Source organism: Heterodontus francisci, chromosome 28 (assembly GCF_036365525.1).
Source record: "Heterodontus francisci isolate sHetFra1 chromosome 28, sHetFra1.hap1, whole genome shotgun sequence".
In the NCBI taxonomy this organism is placed as follows: domain Eukaryota; kingdom Metazoa; phylum Chordata; class Chondrichthyes; order Heterodontiformes; family Heterodontidae; genus Heterodontus; species Heterodontus francisci.
The window spans coordinates 65,974,621-65,995,182 of record NC_090398.1 but is presented as its reverse complement, the minus strand read 5'-3'; the positions used below and the strand labels follow the sequence as shown (position 1 = coordinate 65,995,182).

General features: G+C 54.2%; 1 protein-coding gene across 1 annotated transcript; it reads right to left on the bottom strand.

Moving 5' to 3' along the window:
• Nucleotides 1-14,206: 14,206 nt before the first annotated feature.
• On the bottom strand, nt 14,207-20,486 carry LOC137345258 (zinc finger protein 271-like). Its single transcript, XM_068008723.1, has 10 exons — nt 20,366-20,486; nt 20,096-20,233; nt 19,454-19,560; nt 19,038-19,200; nt 18,650-18,779; nt 16,071-16,131; nt 15,251-15,621; nt 14,912-15,083; nt 14,580-14,770; nt 14,207-14,528 (listed from the first exon to the last, which is right to left on the bottom strand). The coding sequence occupies exons 1-10, from the start codon at nt 20,484-20,486 to the stop codon at nt 14,207-14,209; spliced, it is 1,776 nt and encodes a 591-aa protein (XP_067864824.1).
• Between the last annotated feature and the right edge of the window lie 76 nt (nt 20,487-20,562).

Sequence of the window (20,562 nt, the reverse complement as noted above, 5' to 3'; positions counted from 1 at the left end):
GAATAATATGAACGCAGTCACTGACAAACTGTGTTGAGCATGACCGACTCTCAGATACTAACTCTGAAATGTAAAGCACCCTCACTCTCCACAGGAATATTAGCGCACTGACAGAGAAATTAGATTGATATTGACACACTCACTGACACGCTGTATAATCATGACCCACAGTTAGATACACTCTGTGAAGTGTCAAACACCCACACTGTCCTCAGGAATACTAACACACTGACAGAGAACACAGATTAATATTAACACACTCACAGAAACACTGTTTACATCATGACCCAGAGTCATACAGACCGTGTGAAGTGTAAAACACCCACACTGTTCTCCGGAAAATTAACACAGTGACAGAGGACACAGATCAATATTAACACACTCACTGACACACTGTGTACATCATGACCCACAGTCAGATACACCCTGTGAAGTGTAAAACAACAGTGTCCTCAGGAATATTAACACACTGACAGAGAACACGGATTAGTATATTCACACCCACTGACACACGGTGTACATCATGACCCAGAGTCAGATTCACCCAGTGAAGTCGAAAACACACTCGCCGTACTGAGGAATAAAAATACAGACTCAGAGACCACAGATTAATATTAGCACAGACACTGACACACCTTGTGCATCATGGCACACAGTCAGATACACCCTGTGAAGTGTAAAACACTCAATCTCCTCAGGAACATTAATACAGACACAGAGGCCACAGAGTAACATTAGCAGACAAACTGACACACTGTGTACATCATGACCCACAGTCAGATACACCCTTTGAAGTGTTAACACCCCCACTGTCCTGAGGAATATTAACACACAGACAGGTAACACCAATTAATATTAACACACTCACTGACACGCTGTATACATCATGACCCACAGTCAGTTACACCCTGTGGAGTGTAAAACGCCCACACTGTCCTCAGGAATATTAACACACTGACAGAGACTACAGGTTCATATTACAACAGTCACTGCCACACTGTGTACATCATGGCCAACCGTCAGATAGACTCTGTGAAGTGTAAAGCAACCCTACTGTCCTCAAGAATATTAACACACTGACAGAGAACACATATTAATATTAGCACACTCACTGACACATTGTGTACATCATGGCCCACTGCCAGATGCACCCTGTGAATTGTAAAACAACCCCACTGTCCTCAGTAATATTAAAACACTGACAGAGAACAAAGATTAATATTAACGCAATCACTGACACGCTGTCTTCATCATGACCCACAGTCAGATAAACCCTGTGAAGTGTAAAACACCACCAATGTCCTCAGGAATATTAACACACTGACAGAGAACACAGATTAATGTTAATCCGCTCACTGACACACTTTACACATCATGACCCACAGTCAGATACACCTGTCACTGACACCCTGTGTACATCATGATCCAGTCTGATATACTCTGTGAAGTGGAAAACAGCACCCATGTCCTCAGGACTATTAACACACTGAAAGGCAACATGGATTAATATTAACACACACACGACACACTGTGTACATCATGGCCCACAGGCCGATACACCCTGTGAAGTGTAAAATACCATCAATGTCCTCAGGAATATTAACACAGACACAGAGACTAGTGATTACCATTAAAACAATCACTGACCCACTGTGTACATCATGTCCCACAATCACATACAGCCTGTGAAGTGTAAAACACTCACAATCTTCTGAGGAACATTAACACAGACTCAGAGAACACAGATTAATATTAGCACACTCACTGACACACTGTCTGCAACATGACCCACAATCAGATACACCCTGTGAAGTGTAAGACACAACAACTGTCCTCATGAGTATTAATACACTGACACTGAACACAGATTATTATAAACAGACTCAGTGACACACTGGGTACATCATGACCCACAGTCAGATAGACCGTGTGAAATGTAAAACACCTCCACTGTTCTCAGGAATATTAACACAGTGTCAGAGAACACACATCAATATTTACACACTCACTGATACACTGTGTCCATCAGGATTCACAGACAGATACACCCTGTGAAGTGTAAAACACCCCCACTGTCCTCAGGAATATTATCACACGGACAGAGTACACAGATTAATAGTAAAGCACTCAATGACACACTTTGTGCAGCATGTCCCACTGTCAGATACACCCTGTGATGTGTAAAGCACCTCCACTGTCCTCAGGAATATTAACACACTGACGGAGACTACAGGTTCATATCACAACTCTCACTAGCACACTGTGTACATCATGGCCAATTGTCACATACACCCTGTGAAGTGTAAAAGACCCCCAATGTCCTCAGGAATATTAAAACGTTGACAGAGAGCACAGGTTAAAATTAACACACTCACAGACACACTGTGTACACCATGACGCACAGACAAATGCACCCCGTGGAATGTAAAACATCCCCACTGTCCTCAGGAATATTAATACAGTAAAAATGAGCACAGCTTAATAGTAAAACACTCGCAGGCACACTGCGTCCATCATGACCAACAGACTGATACACCCTGTGAAGTGTAAAACACCCCCGCTGTCCTCAGGAATATTAACAGACTGCCAGGGAATACAGATTTACATCAACACACTCACACACACAAAGTACATGATGGTCCACAGTCAGATTCTACCTGTGAATTGTAAAACATCACCACTGTCCTCACGAATGTTAACACACTGACAGAGAGAACTGGTTAACATTAACGCACTCACAGACACACTGTGTACATCATGACCCACAGTCAGATACACCCTGTGAATTGTAAAACACCCCACTGTCCTCAGGAATATTAACAAGCTGACAGAGAACACAGATTAATATTCACACACTCACTGACACGCTCTGCACATCATGACCCACAGACACATGCGCTTTGTAAATAGTAAAACAGCCCCACTCCCCTTAGGTATAAAAGGAACTGGGGAGGGTAGTGGGGGAGGCAAGTGGGGGAGGGAAATGTTGCTGGGCAGTGGGGCAGAAGAATAGGGGAAGGGAGTGGTGAGTGGCCTGGCGAGGTGTGTGGGGGAGAAAAGTGGGGGAGGGGTGTGGCGGAGGGAATTGGTGATGGTTGTGTGTTGGGTAGTGGGGGGGAGTGGTGGAGGGGAGGGAATGGGAAGGGTAGTGGGGGAGTGGAGTATGGTGTGAGGAGTGGAAATGAGAATGTGGAGAGGCGTAGGGGGTTCGGGGGATGGGTTGGGGGATCGGAGACCGGGCAGGGAGGGGGAGTGGGGCAGCGGGAGTGATTGGGAAGGAGAATGGTGGAGGGCAGTGGGCGAGAGTAGTGGGGAGGGGAGTGGAGGAGGCGAGTGTGGGAGGGGGATGGGCAGAGGAGGGGAATGGGCAGGGGAGTGGGGGAGAAGAGTGGGGGAAGGGAGTGGTGAGGGGTCTGGGAGGGGCCTGCGGTGAGGAGTGGGGAGGGGAGTGGGGAGTGGTGTACAGAGGGGAGTGGGGAGGGGAATGGGGACGAGTGTAAAGGAGGCAAGTGGGCGAGCGGAATTGTGCAGCGCAGTGGATGGGAAGAGTGGGGGAAGGGTGCGGTAAGGGGTCAGAGGAGAAGTGTGGGGAGGGGTGCGGGGAGGGTAGTGGGAGTGGAGTGGGGGAGTGGAATAGGGACGAGTGTAAAGGAGGCGAGTGGGCGAGCGGAATTGTGCAGCGCAGTGGATGGGAAGAGTGGGGGAAGGGTGTGGTAAGAGGTCTGGACGGGGAGTGGGGAGTGGAGTGGGGAGGGGTGTTGAGAGTGATGTGAGGATTGGGTAGGGGAGTGGTGTGGAGAGAGGGGTGGTGAGGGTAGTGGGGAGGGGAGTGGGTAGTGGAGTGGGGAGGGGCGTGGGGGAGGGGAGTGGGGGAGGGAAGTGGGGGAGGGAAGTGTGGGAGGGAAGTTGGGGAGGGTGTGGTGAGGGTTGGGGGAGGGTAATGGGGAGGGTAGTGGGGGAGGGGAATGGAAGAGGGGAAGGGAGTGCGGAGGGGAGTGGAGGAGGAAAGGGGAGTTGGAAGGGAAGTGGGGAGGGCAGATGTGAGAGGAGTGGGAAAGTGAGTGGGGAGAAACGCAGGGGGAGTGGGGCATGGAGTGCCGACAGGGAGGGGGAGTGGGGCAGAGGAAGCGGAGGGGGGGAGCGGAATGCCGGAGAGGGAGGGGGAGGGTAGGGGCAGGATGCGGGGTAGCGGAGGGTGAGGTACCGGATGGGGGCAAGGGGCTGGGGCGGGATGGGGGAGGGGAAGGGGAGGGGCGGGATGGGGAGGGGGTGGTGGAGGGTGTTTGGAGGAGGGAGAGGGGAGTGGGGAGCAAGAGGCAGGTGGAGAGCAAAAGGGGAGCGGGGAGCAAGAGGCGAGTGGGGTAGGAGACTGCGGAGGGGAGTGGAGGGGAGTGTGGGGAGTGGGGAGAGAAGTGGTGAGGGGTGTGCGGTTGGAAGTGGGGGCGTGGTGTGGGGAGGAAAGGAGGTGTGATGTGGGGAGGGGAGGGGAGGGGGCTGCGTTATGGAGGGGAGTGGGGGAGGGCAGTGGAGTAGCAGAGGGATATGGGGACGAGTGTCGGGAGTGGTTAGGTTGGTGGGGTGTGGGGACGGGTTAGGTGGTGGGGTGTGGGGAGTGGAGAGGGAAAGGGAGTGGGGGAGTGGTTGAGGGAGGTGGAGTGGGGGAGGGAGAGGGGAGTGGGCAGGAAAGTGGGGAAGTGGAGTGGGGGAGGGTGGGTGTAAGGGAGTCGAGGATGATGGAATGGGGGAGAGGAGTGGAGGACAGGGGGAGAGGGAAGGAGATTGGGGGATGGGTGCGGATGAGGTTGGTAGAGGGGGGTTGGCGAGCAGCGTGGGAGATGGGAGATGAAATGGGGAATGCGGGTAAGGGAGGGGAATGGCGAAGGGGTAGTCTACGTGAGTGAGGGAGGGGGCAGGGGGATGGGTGTGCTGGAGGGGAATGGGGAAGGAGACTGGGGAGGGGTTTGGGGGAGGGTAATGGGGAGAGGAATGGGGAAGGCGAATGGGGAAGGGGTAGTGGAGGTGAATGGGAGAGGGGTAGGACAGTGGGGGAGGGGAATGGAAGGGGTGGGCGAGTGGGGTGTTGGGGAGGTCGAGTGACGGGGAGGGAGAGGTGGAGTGGAGGGAAGGGAGAGGTGGAGTGGAGGGGAGGGAGAGGTGGAGTGGAGGGGAGGGAGAATTGGAGTGGAGGGGTGGGGAGAGGAGAGGGTGAGTTTGAGTGGAAGGGAGTGGGGCAGGCGGGAGTGGGGCAGGGGAGTAATAGTGAGGAGGAGGTGGTAGGGGAGTGGCGGAGGGTTGCGGCAGGGACTGGAGTGGGCAGGGAACTGGCGGTGGGGATAGGGCAGAGGAGTGGGGGTGGGGAGGGAATGGGAGGGGAGTGGGCAGCGAGTGGGAAAGGTGGAGAGATGAGTAGGTGGGATGCATATCGGAGGGGTGGAGGGGAGGGGAGAGGGGTGGAGAGGAGGGGAAAGGGGTGGAGGGTAGGGGAGGGGAGTAGGGTCAGGGAATGGGAAGGGGAATGGGAAGGGGAGTTGGAAAGGGGAGTGGGGGAGGGGAGTGTAAAGGAGGGTGGAATGTGGAGTGGGGGAGGGGAGAGGGGGAGGGGAGAGGGGGAGGGGAGTGGAAAGGGACTGGGAGGGGAGTTTAAAAAGGGTGTGGGAGGGGAGTGTAAAGGGGAGAGGGAGGAGAGAGGGGAGGGGAAGGGAGTGTAAAGGCCGGGTGGAGAGGGGAGAGGGGAGTGGGGAAGGGGGCGTGGGGGAGGGGAGCTGGAAATGGAAGTGGGAGGGGACTTGGAACGGGTATTAGGGGAGGGGAGTGGAATGGGCTGTGGATAGGGGAGTGGAAAGGGCAGTGTGGGTGGAGAGTGGGAGGGGAGAGCGGGTGGGGAGTGGGAGGGCAGTGGGAGGGGACTTGGAACGGGAGTTGGAAACGGACTTGGGGAGGGGCTTGGGAAGGGGAGTGGGAAAGGGAGTGGTGGAGGTGTGTTGAAAAGGGGGGCGTGGGGGAAGGGGTGAGGAGGGGCAGGAGGGGATTGGAGGAGTGGAGGGGCGTGCTGAGGAGGACTGGGGGAGCGGAGAGGGGCAGGCGTGTTAGGGAGAGGAGTGAGGGAGGGGAGTGGGTTAGGGGTGGAGGGGAGTGTGTTAGGCGTGGAGGGGAATGGGGGATGGTGAGGGCAGTTAGAAAGGTGGGTGGGGAGGGGAGTGGGAGGTGAATGGGGGTGGGGAACTGGACTGAAAAGGGGAGTAAGAGGGGAGTGTAAAGGGGAGTGGGAGAGGAGCGGGGGAGGGAAAAGGGGAGGGGAGTGGAAAGGCGGGTGGAAAGGGCAGTGGGGTAGGGGAGTGGTGGAGGGGAGTAGGAGAGGACATTAGGAAATGGGAGTGGGAGGGGCCTTGGAACGGAGAGTGGGGGAGCGGAGTGGAAAGGGCAGTGGAAAGGGGAGTTGAAACGACAATGCAGGTGGGGAGCGGGATGGAAGTGCGGGTGGGGTGTGGGATGGGAGTGCGGGTGGGGAGTGGGAGGGGAGTGGGAGTGGGAGGGGAGTGGGGGAGGCAAGTGCGATGGGATTGGAAAGGGGAGTGGGGAGGGTAGTGGGGAGGGGAGTGGTGGAGGAGAGTGGAATGGCGAGTGAGGAGGGGAGTGGGGGAGGAGAGTGTAAAGGGGAGTGGGGGAGGGGAGGGTGTGGGGAGAGGGAGAGAACTGCGAGGGGAGGGGGAGGAGAGTGGCAGGGGTGGGGGAGGAGAGTGGCAGGGGAGGGGGGAGAGTGGCAGGGGAGGGGGAGAAGAGTGGGAAGGGAGGAGGAGGAGAGTGGGAGGGGAGGGGAGGGGAGGGGAGGGGAGGGAAGTGGGGAAAGGGGAGTGGGGGAGGGTAATTTGGGAGGGGAGTAGGATGGGGTGTTGGAATGGGAGTGGGAAGGGGATTGGAAGAGGAGTAGGAAGGGGATTGGAAGGGGAGTGGGAAGGGATTGGAAGGGGCCTGGGTGATGGGTCTGGGAAGGGGAGTGCTAGGTGAGTGGGGGCGGGGTGTTGAAAAGTGAGTGGGGTGTGTGGGAAAGGGAGAGTAGGGGAGTGGGGGAGGGGAGGTGAGGGGAGGGGAATGGAAAGGGGATTGAAAGGGGAGTGTAATGTGGAGTGTGGGGTCAAGGGTGCCTGGAGTGGGGGGTGGGGGGTGGAAGGGTGGGAAGGGGGCAGTGAGTGGGGGAGGGGAGCAGGTGGTGAGTTGGGGAGGGGAAGGAGACTGAAAAGGTGAGTGGGAGGGGAGTGCGAGGGGTCCGGGAGTGGGGGAGGGGTCCGGGAGTGGAAAGGGGAGTGGAAAGGGGAGTGGAAAGGGGAGTGCAAAGGGGAGTGCGGGTGGAGAGTGGTAGGGGTGTGGGGGTGGGGAAGGGTGTCTGAGTGGCAGGAGAGGGGGAGGTGAGTGGGAGGGGAGTGGAAGGGGTGGGGGAAGGGAGCGGGGCAGGGGGAAGGGTAGTGGAGTGGAAAGGCGGGTGGAAAGGGGAGAGGGGGAGGGGAGTGAAAGGGGAGTGGGGAGGGGAAGGGTGTCTGAGTGGCAGGAGAGGGGGAGGTGAGTGGGAGGGGAAGGGAAGGGGTGGGGGAAGGGAGCGAGGCAAGGGGAAGGGTAGTGGAGTGGAAAGGCGGGTGGAAAGGGGAGAGGGGGAGGGGAGTGGGGGAGGGGAGTGGGGAGGGGAATCAGGGAGGCGAGCGGCAGAGGGGAATCGGGGAGGGGAGTGGGGGAGGGGAGTGGAAAGGGAAGTGTAAAGGCGTGTTGAAAGGGGTGTGCGGATGGGGAGTGGGCGGAGAATGCGGTGGGGAGTCCAAGGGATTGGAAAGGTGAGTGGGCGTGGGGAGTGGTGGAGGGAAATGGTGGATGGGTAGGGGTGTAGGATAAGTGAGTGGCGAACGAGGGGTGGAGGGGAATAGTGGAGGGGAAGGGGAGTTGGATAGGTGAGTGGCGAAGGGAAGAGCGAGGGGATCGGGGGAGGGGAAGGGGAGGGGAAGAAGAGGGGAGAGGAAAGCCGGGTGGAAGGGGAGTGGGGGAGGGGAGTAGGGGATGGGAGCTGGAAATAGGAGTACGCGGGGATATGGAACGGGGAGTGAGGGAGGGGAGTGGAAAGGGGAGTTGGAAGGGGATCGGAAAGGGCAATGCGGGTGTGAAGTGGGAGAGGAGTACAGGTGGGGAGTGGGAGGGGAGTGCGGGTGGGGAGTGGGAGGGGAGGGCGGGTGGGGAATGGGTGAGGAGTGGGAGGGGAGGGCGGGTGGGGAATGGGTGGGGAGTGGGAGAGGAGTGGGGGCGGGGAGTGCATAGGGATTGGAAAGGGGAGTGGGGAGGGAATGGGGAGGGGAGTGGAAAGGGGAGTGGGTGAGGGAAGGTGTGTGGGGGAGGGGGAAGGAGAGCGAGGGGAGCGGAAGGGCTGGGGAGGATAGTGGGGGAGGGTGGGGGAGGTGAGTGGAGTGAGGGGGAGGAGAGTGGGAGGGGAGGGGAGGAGTGTGGGAGTGGAGGGGAGGAGAGTGGGGGATTGGAAGAGGGGAGAGGGGGAGGGGAGTGGAAAGGGGAGTGGGGGTGGAAAGGGGTGTGGGGGAAGGGGTGGGAATTGCGAGGGGAGGGTAGGAGAGTGGCGGGGAGGGGAAGGAGAGTGGGAGGACAGGGGAAGGAGACTGTGGGAGGGGAGTGGGGGAGGGGACTGTGGGGGGGTTTGTGGAGGGGACTGTGGGAGGGGGTTGGGAGAGGTGGTTGGGGGAGGGATTGGGGAGGGGAGTGCTGGAGAGGAGTGGGGGAGAGGAGTTGGGGAGGGGAGTAGGGAGGGGTGTGGAAAGGGGACTGGGAACGGGAGTTGGAAGCTGACTGGGGGAGGGGCGTGGGAAGGGGAGTGGGAAAGCGAGTGGTGGAGGTGTGTTGAAAAGGGGGCGTGGGGGAAGGGGAGATGAGGGGAGAGGAGGGGTGTGGGGGAGGGGAGGGGAGGGGCGTGCTGGGGGGACTGAGGGAGCGCAGTGGGGCAGGGGTTTTAGGGAGACGAGTGTGGGAGGGGAGTGGGTCAGGGGTGGAGGGGAGCGGGTTAGGGGTGGAGGGTAATGGGGGAGGGGGAGGGCAGTTAGAAAGGTGGGGAGTGGGAGGTGAGTGCGGGTGGGGAACTGGACTGAAAAGGGGAGTAAGAGGGGAGTGTAAAGGGGAGTGGGAGAGGAGCGGGGGAGGGAAAAGGGGAGGGGAGTGGAAAGGCGGGTGGAAAGGGCAGTGGGGAAGGGGAGTGGGGGATGGGAGTTGGGGAAGACATTAGGAAATGGGAGTGGGAGGGGCCTTGGAACAGAGAGTGGGGGAGCAGACTGGAAAGGGCAGTGGAAAGGCGAGTTGGAAGGACAATGAGGGTGGGGAGTGAAGTGGGAGGGGAGTGGGAGGGGAGTGGGGGAGGGGAGTGCGAGGGGTGTGCTGGTGGGGAGTGCGAGGGGATTCAAAGGGGTGTGCGGGAGGGGAGGGGTTTGTGTGAGGGGGATAGGACTGGCAAGGGAGGGTAGAGGGAGTGGTTGGGGAGGTTGGTTGGGGAGAGCGAGGGGATTGGAAAGGGGAGTACAGGAGGGTAGGGGTGTGGGTGAGGGGGAGGTGAGTGCGAGGGGAGGGGGAGGATAATGGCAGTGGAGGGGGAGAATAATGGCTGTGGAGGGGGAGCAGTGTGGGAGGGTAGGGAGAGGAGAGTGGGAGGGAAGGGGGAAGGGGAGGGTGGGGGAGGGGTGTTGGTGTGGGGAGTGGGGGAGGGGTGTAGGAAGGGGTGTGGGAAGGGGAGTGGTGCGTGTCGAAATGGGAGAGGAGGGGAGTGGGGGATGGGAGGGAAGTGGAGTGGGGCAGCAGAGTGGGGGAGGTGTGTTTGGGAGTGTTCTGGGGAAGTGAGTGTGGGAGGTGAGTATGAAGGGGAGGGGAGTGGAGAGGGGGAGCGGAGGCAAGTGGGGTAGTGGAATGGGAAAGGGAGTTGGGGACAGGAGTGGGGGAAGCGGAGGGAGTGGGAAGTGCATTGGGGCTGGATGTGAGTGAGGGTTGTTGGCAGAGGAATAGAATTAGAATTAGAATTAGAACATGACAGCGCAGTACAGGCCCTTCGGCCCTCGATGTTGCGCCGACCTGTGCAACCATCTGACCTACACTATTCCATTTTCATCCATATGTCTATCCAATGACCACTTAAATGCCCTTAAAGTTGGCGAATCTACTAGTGCTGCAGGCAGGGCGTTCCACGCCCTTACTACTCTCTGAGTAAAGAAACTACCTCTCACATCTGTCCTATATCTATCACCCCTCAACTTAAAGCTATGTCCCCTCGTGTTTGCCATCACCATCCGAGGAAAAAGACGCTCACTATCCACCCTATCTAACCCTCTGATTATTTTATATGTCTCTATTATGTCACCTCTCCTCCTCCTTCTCTCCAACGAAAACAACCTCAAGTCCCTCAGCCTTTCCTCGTAAGACCTTCCCTCCATACCAGGCAACATCCTAGTAAATCTCCTCTGCACCCTTTCCATAGCTTCCACATCCTTCCTATAATGTGGTGACCAGAACTGCACGCAATACTCCAGGTGCGGTCTCACCAGAGTTTTGTACAGCTGCAGCATGACCTCGTGGCTCCGAAACTCGATCCCCCTACTAATAAAAGCTAACACACCATATGCCTTCTTAACAGCCCGATTAACCTGGGTAGCAACCTTCAGGGATTTATGCACCTGGACACCAAGATCTCTCTGTTCATCTACACTACCAAGAATCTTCCCATTAGCCCAGTACTCTGCATTCCTGTTACTCCTTCCAAAGTGAATCACCTCACACTTTTCCGCATTAAACTCCATTTGCCATCTCTCAGCCCAGCTCTGCAGCCTATCTATGTCTCTCTGTACCCTACAACATCCTTCGGCACTATCCACAACTCCACCGACCTTAGTGTCATCTGCAAATTTACTAACCCACCCTTCTACACCCTCTTCCAGGTCATTTATAAAAATGACAAACAGCAGTGGCCCCAAAACAGATCCTTGCGGTACACCACTAGTAACTAAACTCCAGGATGAACATTTGCCATCAACCACCACCCTCTGTCTTCTTTCAGCTAGCCAATTTCTGATCCAAAGCTCTAAATCACCTTCAACCCCATACTTCCGTATTTTCTGCAATAGCCTACCATGGGGAACCTTATCAAACGCCTTACTGAAATCCATATACACCACATCCACGGCTTTACCCTCATCCACCTGTTTGGTCACCTTCTCGAAAAACTCAATAAGGTTTGTGAGGCACGACCTACCCGTCACAAAACCGTGCTGACTATCTCTAATGAACTTATTCATTTCAAGATGATTATAAATCCTGTCTCTTTTCACCTTTTCCAACATTTTACCCACAACCGAAGTAAGGCTCACAGGTCTATAATTACCAGGGCTGTCTCTCCTCCCCTTCTTGAACAAGGGGACAACATTTGCTATCCTCCAGTCTTCCGACACTATTCCTGTCGACAATGACGACATAAAGATCAAGGACATAGGCTCTGCAATCTCCTCCCTAGCTTCCCAGAGAATCCTAGGATAAATCCCATCTGGCCCAGGGGAATAGGGAGGAGAAAAGGCGAGGGAAGTAGGAGAGGGGAGTACTCTGCGGAGGGGTTGGCGAGTGGGGAGATGGAACGAAGAGGATTGGGAGAGGGGTTTACGGAGGGGGAGGGGAGTGGGTAGTTTGAGCAGAGGTGAGTGGGGGAGGTCAGTGGGTGAGCGGGCTTGTGAGGGGAGTGGGGGATTGGAGGGTTGTGTGGAGGAGTGTGATGTTGGGGAAAGTGGAGGGGAGTGGGGGAGAGGGGTGGCTGAGGGAAGGAGAGATGAGTTGGGGACGGCATGGGGTGGGGAAGAGGGCAGGCATGGGATTGTGGTAAGGGAGTTGTGGATGGGAGACGGGAGACGAGAGGCGAGGGGAGTGGGCATGAGAGTGGGGTAGTGGAGTGGGAAGGAAGGTGGGGTGGAGAGTGTGGGGAGTAGTGGGAGTGGGGAGAGGGGGATAGGAGGGCAGTGGGGAGGTGAAGTGGAGGAATCCGGTGTGGGAAGAGGACAGTGGCAGGGGAATGGGGGATGGCTGTAACGAGGGGAGGGAAGAGGGGGAGTGGAGAGGGGAGGGGAGAGGAGGAGGCGATTGGGCAGGGAATGGGGAGGGGAGGAGGGCAGGGGAGTGGTGGAGGAATGTATGGTTGGGGAGTGGGTTAGTGGAGTGGGGAGCGGAGTGGGGGTGTGGTGTATGGAGGGGAGAGCGGAGGGGAACAGGATAGGTTTTAGGGAAAGGGGCCGGGGTGTGGGGGAGCGCAGCAGAGAATTGTGAACTCGCTGTTGTGACAGCAAGTAGAATGACTGAGTGAATCTCTTCCCACACTCTCAGCAGGTGAACGGTCTCTCCTCAGTGTGAACACATTGGTGTCTCAGCAGGTAGAATGTCTGAGTGAATCTCTTCCAACACTCTGAGCAGGTGAACGCTCTCTTCCCAGTGTGAACTCACTGGTGTATCAACACGTAGGATGACTGAGTGAATCTCTTCACAACTCTGAGCAGGTGAACGGTCCCTCCCCAGTCTGACTTCACTGGTGTATCAGCAGGTAGGATGACTGAGTGAATCACATCCCACAATCTGAGCAGGTGAGCAGTCACCCCCCAGTATGAATTCAATGGTGTATCAGCAGGTAGGATGATTGAGTGAATCTCTTCCTACACTCTGAGCAGGTGAACGGTCCCTCCCCAGTCTGACTTCACTGGTGTATCAGCAGGTAGGATGACTGAGTGAATCACTTCCCACAATCTGAGCAGGTGAGTAGTCTCCCCTCAGTATGAATTCACTGGTTTATCAGCAGGTAGGATGACCGAGTGAATCTCTCCCCACTCGCTGTGCAGCTGAATGGTCTCTCCCCAGACAGAATGCACCGGTGTATCAGCAGGTAGGATGACTGAGTGATTCTCTTCCCACACGCTGAGCAGGTGAATGGTCTCTCCCAATTGTGAACTCGCTGATGGGTCAGTAGGTAGGATGAATGAGTAAATCTCTTACCACACTCTGAGCAGGTGAATGGTCTCACCCCAGTGTGAACTCACTGGCGTATCAGCACGTAGGATGACTGAGTGAATCACTTCCCACACACTGAGCAGGTGAGCGGTCTCTCCCCAGTCTGAATTCACTGCTGTATCAGCAGGTAGGGTGACAGAGTTACTGTCTTCCCACACTCAACAGGTGAGCCGTATCCCCCCAGCGTTAACTGGTGCAACAGCGGGTAGGATGACTGAGAGAATCTATTCCCACACTCAGAGCAGTCTGACGGTCTTCCCCCAGTGTGAACTCACTGGTGTATCAGCAGGGAGGATGACTGAGTGAATCTCTTCCCACACTTTGCGCAGGTGAACGGTCTCTCCACAGTGTGCACTCGCTGGTGTATCAGCAAGTCGGATGACTGAGTAAATCTCTTACCACTCTCTGTGCAGGTCAACGGTCTCTCCCCAGGATGAACACACTGGTGTATCAGCAGGTAGGATGACTGAGTGAATCTCTTCCCAACTCTGAGCAGGTGAACGGTCTCTCCTCAGTTTTGAATTCACTGGTGTATCAGCAGGAAGGATGACTGAGTGAATCTCTTCCCGAACTCTGAGCAGGTGAACGGTCTCCCCCAGTGTCAAGTAACTGGTGCATCAGCAGGTAGGATGACAGAGTGAATCTCTTCCCACACTCTGCGCAGGTGAACGGTCTCTCCACAGTGTGCACTCGCTGGTGTATCAGCAAGTCGGATGACTGAGTAAATCTCTTACCACTCTCTGTACAGGTCAACGGTCTCTCCCCAGGATGAAGTCACTGGTGTATCTGCAGGTAGGATGACTGAGTGAATCTCTTCCCAACTCTGAGCAGGTGAACGGTCTCTCCTCAGTTTGAATTCATTGGCATATCAGCAGGAAGGATGACTGAGTGAATCTCTTCCCGAACTCTGAGCAGGTGAACGGTCTCTCCCCAGGCTGAACTCACTGGTGTATCAGCATGCAGGATGACAGAGTGAATCGCTTCCCAACTCTGAGCAGGTGAATGGTCTCTCCCCAGTGTGAACTCGCTGGTGTATCAGCATGTAGGATGACTGAATGAATCTCCTCCCGCACTCTGAGCAGAACTCTCCCCAGTGTCAAGTAACTGGTATATCAGCAGGTAGGATGACTGAGAGAATTTCTTCCCACACTCAGAGCGGTTTGACGGTCTCTCCCCAGGATGCACTCGCTGGTGTATAAGCAGGTTGGACGACTGTGTGAATCGAATCCCAACTCTGAGCGGGTGAACGTTTCTCCCCAGTGTGAACTCGCTGTTGTATCAGCAGGTCGGATAACTGTGTGAATCGCTTCCCACACTCTGAGCATTTTGACGGTCTCTTCCCAGTGTGAACTCGCTGGTGTATCAGCAGGTTGGAAGACTGAGTGAATCTTTTCCCACACTGTGAGCAGGTGAACGGTCTCTCCCAAGTGTGAACTCGCTGGTGTATCAGCAGGTAGGATGACAGAGTAAATCTCTTCCCAAATTCTGAGCAGATGAACGGTCTCTCCCCAGTGTGAACTCACTGGTGTATCAGCAGGTAGGATGACGTTGTGAATCTCTTCTCACGCTCTGAGCAGGTGAGCCGTCTCGCCCCAGTGACAGCACACTGGTGTTTCAGCAGGTAGGATGACAGAGTGAATCTCCTCCCACACTCTAAGCAGGTGAACGGTCTCTCCCCAGTGTGAACTCGCTGGTGTTTCAGCCGATAGGATGACTGCGTGAATCACTTCCCACACTCTGGGCAGGTGAGCGGTCTCTCCCCAGTATGAATTCACTGCTGTATCAGCAGGTAGGATGACTGAGTGAATCTCTTCCCACTCTCTGAGCTGGTGAACGGTCTCGTCCTGGTGTGAACTCGCTGTAGTATCAGCAGGGAGGATGACTGAGTGAATCTCTTCCCACACTCTGAGCAGGTGAATGGTCTCTCATCAGTGCGAACTCGCTGTTGCATCAGCAGGCAGGATGACTGAGATGATTCTCTTTCCAAACACAGAGCAGCTGAACGATCTCTCCCCAGTGTGATCTCGCTGGTGTATCAGCAGGTTGGATGACAGAGTTACTTTCTTCCCACACTCAACAGGTGAGCCGTCTCACCCCAGCGTTAACTCACTCGTGTATCAGCAGGTAGGATAACTGAGAGAATCTCTTCCCACACACAGAGCAGTTTGATGGTCTCTCCCCAGTGAGACCTTACTGTTGCATCAGCAGGTCGGATGACTGAGAGAATCGCTTCCGAACAGTGAGCAGGTGAAGGGTCTCCCCCCATTGTGATCTCACTGGCATATCAGCAGGTAGGATGACTGAGTGAATCTCCTCCCGCACTCTGAGCAGGCTATCCCCAGTGTCAAGTAACTGGTGTAACAGCAGGTAGGATGACTGAGAGAATTTCTTCCCACACTCAAAGCAGTTTGACGGTCTCACCCCAAGATGCACTCGCTGGTGTATCAGCAGGTAGGATGACTGTGTGAATCGCTTCCCACACTCTGAGCATTTTGACGGTCTCTTCCCAGTGTGAACTCGCTGGTGTATCAGCAGGTAGGAAGACTGAGTGAATCTCTTCCCACACTGTGAGCAGGTGAACGGTCTCTCCCCATTGTCAAGTAACTGGTGTATCAGCAGGTCGGATGACTGAGAGAATTTCTTCCCACAATCAGAGCAGTTTGACGGTCTCTCTCTTTGAAGTTTCAGTAGGGGACTACTTTGGGAATAGTGATCACAATTCCGTACGTTTTAGAATACTCATGGACAAAGACGAGAGTTGTCCCAAAGGAAGAGTGCTAAATTGGGGGAAGGCCAACTATCCCAAAATTCGGCAGGAGCTGGGGAAAGTAGATTGGGAGCAGCTGTTTGCAGGTAAATCCACATTTGATATGTGGGAGGCTTTTAAAGAGAGGTTGATTAGAGTGCAGGAGAGACATGTTCCTGTGAAAATGAGGGTTAGAAATGGCAAGATTAGGGAACCATGAATGACAGGTGAAATTGTGAGACTAGCTAAGAGGAAAAAGGAAGCATACATAAGGTCTAGGTGGCTGAAGAAAGCCGAAGCTTTGAAGAATATCGGGATGTAGGACCAATCTGAAACGAGGAATTAAGAGGGCTAAAAGTGGTTATGAAATATCTTTAGCAAACAGGGTTAAGGAAAATCCCAAAGCCTTTTATTCATATATAAGGAGCAAGAGGGTAACTAGAGAAAGGATTGGCCCACTCGAGGACAAAGGAGGAAAGTTATGCGTGGAGTCAGAGAAAATGGGTGAGATTCTAAACGAGTACTTTGCATCGGCATTCACCGAGGAGAGGGACATGACGGATGTTCAGGTTAGGCACAGATGTTTGATTACTCTAGGTCAAGTCGGCATAAGGAGGGAGGAAGTGTAGGGTATTCTAAAAGGCATTAAGGTGGACAAGTCCCCTGGTCCGGATGGGATCCATCCCAGGTTACTGAGGGAAGCGAGAGAGGAAATAGCTGGGGCCTTAACAGATATCTTTGCAGCATCCTTATACACGGGTGAGGTCCCGCAGGACTGGAGAATTGCTAATGTTGTCCCCTTGTTTACGAAGGGTAGCAGGGATAATCCAGGTAATTATAGACCGGTGAGCCTGACGTCAGTGGTAGGGAAGCTGCTGGAGAAGATACTGAGGGATAGGATCTATTCCCATTTGGAAGAAAATGGGCTTATCAGTGATAGGCAACATGGTTTTGTGCAGGGAAGGTCATGTCTTACCAACTTAATAGAATTCTTTGAGGAAGTGACAAAGTTGATTGATGAGGGAAGGGCTGTCGATGTCATATACATGGACTTCAGTAAGGCGTTTGATAAGGTTCCCCATGGCAGGCTGATGGAGAAAGTGAAGGCGCATGTGGTCCAAGGTGCACTAGCTAGATGGATAAAGAACTGGCTGGGCAACAGGAGACAGAGAGTAGCAGTAGAAGGGAGTTTCTCAAAATGGAGACGTGTGACAAGTGTTGTTCCACAGGGATCCGTGCTGGGACCACTGTTGTTTGTGATATACATTAATGATTTGGAGGAAAGTATAGGTGGACTGATTAGCAAGTTTGCAGACGACACAAAGATTGGTGGAGTAGCAGATAGTGAAGGGAACTGTCAGAGAATACAGCAGAATATAGATAGATTGGAGAGTTGGGCAGAGAAATGGCAGATGGAGTTCAATCCGGGCAAATGCGAGGTGATGCGAGGTTTTGGAAGATCCAATTCAAGAGTGAACTATACAGTAAATGGAAAAGTCCTGGGGAAAATTGATGTCCAGAGAGATTTGGGTGTTCAGGTCCATTGTTCCCTGAAGGTGGCAACGCATGTCAATAGAGTGGTCAAGAAGGCATACGGCATGCTTTCCTTCATCGGGCGGGGTATTGAGTACAAGAGTTGGCAGGTCATGTTACTGTTGGATAAGATTTTGGTTCAGCCACATTTGGAATACTGCGTGCAGTTCTGGTCGCCACATTACCAATAGGATGTAGATGCTTTGGAGAGGCTGCAGTGGAGGTTCACCAGGATGTGGACTGGTATGGAGGGCGCTAGCTATGAAGAAAGGTTGAGCAGATTAGGATTATTTTCATTAGAAATACGGAGGTTGAAGGGGGACCTGATTGAGGTGTACAAAATCATGAGAGGATTAGACAGGTTGCATAGCAAGAAGCTTTTTCCCAGAGTGGGGGATCAATTACTAGGGGTCACGAGTTCAAAGTGAGAGGGGAAAAAGTTAGGGGGATATGCGTGGAAAGTTCTTTACGCAGAGGGTGGTAGGTGCCTGGAACGCGTTGCCAGCGGAGGTGGTAGACGCGGGCACGATAGCGTCTTTTAAGATGTATCTAGACAGATACATGAATGGGCAGGAAGAAAAGAGATACAGACCCTTGGAAAATAGGCGACATGTTTAGATAGAGGATCTGGGTCAGCGCAGGCTTGGAGGGCCGAAGGGACTGTTCCTGTGCTGTGATTGTCTCTGTTCTTTGTTCTTTTCTTTGTTCTCTCCCCAGGATTCACTTGCTGGTGTATCAACAGGTAGGATGACTGAGTGATGCTCTTCCCACACGCTGAGCAGGTGAACGTTCACTCCCAAGTGTGAACTCGATGGTGTATCAGCAGGTAGGATGACTGAATAATTGTCTTTCCACTCACTGTGCTGGTGAACGGTCTCTCCCCGGTGTGAACTCAAAAGTGTATCAGCAGGTAGGATGAGTGAGTGAATCTCTTCCGGCACTCTGAGCAGGTGTACGGTCTCTCCCCATTGTCAAGTAACTGGTGTATCAGCAGGGAGGATGACCGAGTGCATCTCTTCACAGGCTCTGAGCAGTTGAGCCGTCTCTCCCCAGTGTCAACACACTGGTGTCTCAGCAGGTAGGATGACTGAGTGAATCACTTCCCACACTCTGAGCAGGTGAATGGTCTCTCTCCAGTGTGAACTCGCTGGTGCATCAGCAGGTAGGATGACTGAGTGAATCTCTTCCCAACTCTGAGCAGGTGAACGGTCTCTCCCCAGTGTGAACTCGCTGGTGCATCACCAGGTAGGATGACTGAGTGAATCTCTTCCCAACTCTGAGCAGGTGAAGGTTCTCTTCCCAGTGTGAATTCACTGGTGTATCAGCAGGTAGGATGACTGAGTGAATCTCTTCCCAAGCACTGAGCAGGTTAAGGGTCTCTCCCCAGTGTGAACTCGCTGTTGTATCAGCAGGCAGGATGACTGATTGGTTCCCTTCCCACACACTGAGCAGGTGAACGGTCTTTCCAAGCGTTAACTTACTGCTGCATCAGCAGGTAGGATGACTGAGAGAATTTCTTCCCAAACTCTGAGCAGTTTGAAGGTCTCTCCCCAGTGTGCACTCGCTGGTTTTATCAGCAGTTAGGAAGACTGAGTGATTCTCTTCCCACACTGTGAGAAGGTGAACGGTCTCTCCCCAGTGTCAAGTAACTGGTGTATCAGCAGGTCGGATGACTGAGAGAATCTGTTCCCACACTCAGAGCAGTTTGATGGTTTCTCCCCAGTGTGAACTCGCTGTTGTATCAGCAGGCAGGATGACTGAGTGATTCTCTTCCCAAACACTGAGCAGGGGAAGGGTCCCTCCCAAGTGTGAACTCGGTGGTGTATCAGCAGGTCGGATGACTGATTAAAACTCTTCCCTATTCTCTGTGCAGGTGAGCAGTCTCTTCCCCGTTTGAACTCAAATGTGTATCAGCAGGTAGGATGACAGAGTGAATCTCTTCCCACACTCTGAGCAGGTGAGTGGCCTGTCCCCAGTGTGAAGTCACTGGTGTATTAGCAGGTAGGATGACTGCGTGAATCACTTCACACACTCTGAGCAGGGGTGCGGTCTCTCCCCGGTATGCATTCACCGGTGTATTCGCAGTTAGGATGACTGAGTCAATCTCTTACAACTTACAGAGCTGGTCAACGGCCTCGCCCCAGTGTGAACTCGCTGCATCAGCAGCTTGGATGACTGAGTTCCTGTCTTCCCACACTCTGAGCAGGTGAGCCGTCTCTCCCCAGCTTTAACTCAGTGGTGCATCAGCAGGTGGGATGACGGAGAGAATCTCTTCCCACACTCAGAGCCGTTTGACTGTCACTCCCCAGTTTGCACTCGCTGGTGCATCAGCAGGTGGAATGACTGTGTGAATCTCTTCCCACACTCTGAGCTGGTGAACGGTCTCTCCCCAGTGTGAATTCACTCGTGTTTCAGCAGGTAGAATGACTGAGTGAATCTCTTCCAACACTCTGAGCAGTTTGACGGTCTCTCACCAGTGTGAACTCGCTGGTGTATAAGCAGGTAGGATGACTGTGAATCTCTTCCCACACTCTGAGCTGGTGAACGGTCTCTCCCCAGTGTGAATTCACTCGTGTTTCAGCAGGTAGAATGACTGAGTGAATCTCTTCCAACACTCTGAGCAGTTTGACGGTCTCTCACCAGTGTGAACTCGCTGGTGTATCAGCAGGTAGGATGACTGTGAATCTCTTCCCACACTCCGAGCAGTTTGACGGTCTCTCCCCAGGATGAACACACTGGTGTTTCAGCAGGTAGACTGACTGAGTGAATCTCTTGCCAACTCTGAGCCGGTGAACGGTCTCTCCCCAGTGTGAACTCGCGGTTGTCTCAGCAGGCAGGATGACTGAGTGATTCTCTTCCCACGCCCTGAGCAGGTGAACGGTCTCTGCCCAGTGTGAACTCACTGGTGTATCAGCAGGTGGGAGAACAGAGTTACTGTCTTCCAACATTCCGAGCAGGTGAGCCGTCTCTCCCCAGCGTTTAGTCACTGGTGCATCAGCAGGTAGGATGACTGAGAGAATCTCTTCCCACACTCTGAGAAGTTTGACGTTCTCTCCCCAGAGTGCTCTCGCTGGTGTATAAGCAGGGAGGAAGACTGAGTGAATCTCTTCCCGCACTGTGAGCAGGTGAACGGTCTCTCCCTGGTATGCATTCACCGGTGTATTAGCAGGTAGGATGACTGAGTGAATATCTTCCCGCACTATGAGCAGGTGAACGGTCTCTCCCCA

Bases quoted from the DNA above. Each gene is read 5' to 3' on its own strand.
- LOC137345258 (XM_068008723.1), bottom strand. From the start codon at position 20,486: ATGCATACCAGGGAGAGACCGTTCACCTGCTCACAGTGCGGGAAGAGA. The intron at 20,234-20,365 runs GTGGGAAGAGAT...TACACCAGTGAG, and splicing joins AACGTCAAACTTCTCAGAGT to TTCACACTGGGCAGAGACCG. The intron at 19,201-19,453 runs GTAAGTTGTAAG...TCACCTGCACAG, and splicing joins CGAGGCCGTTGACCAGCTCT to AGAATAGGGAAGAGTTTTAA.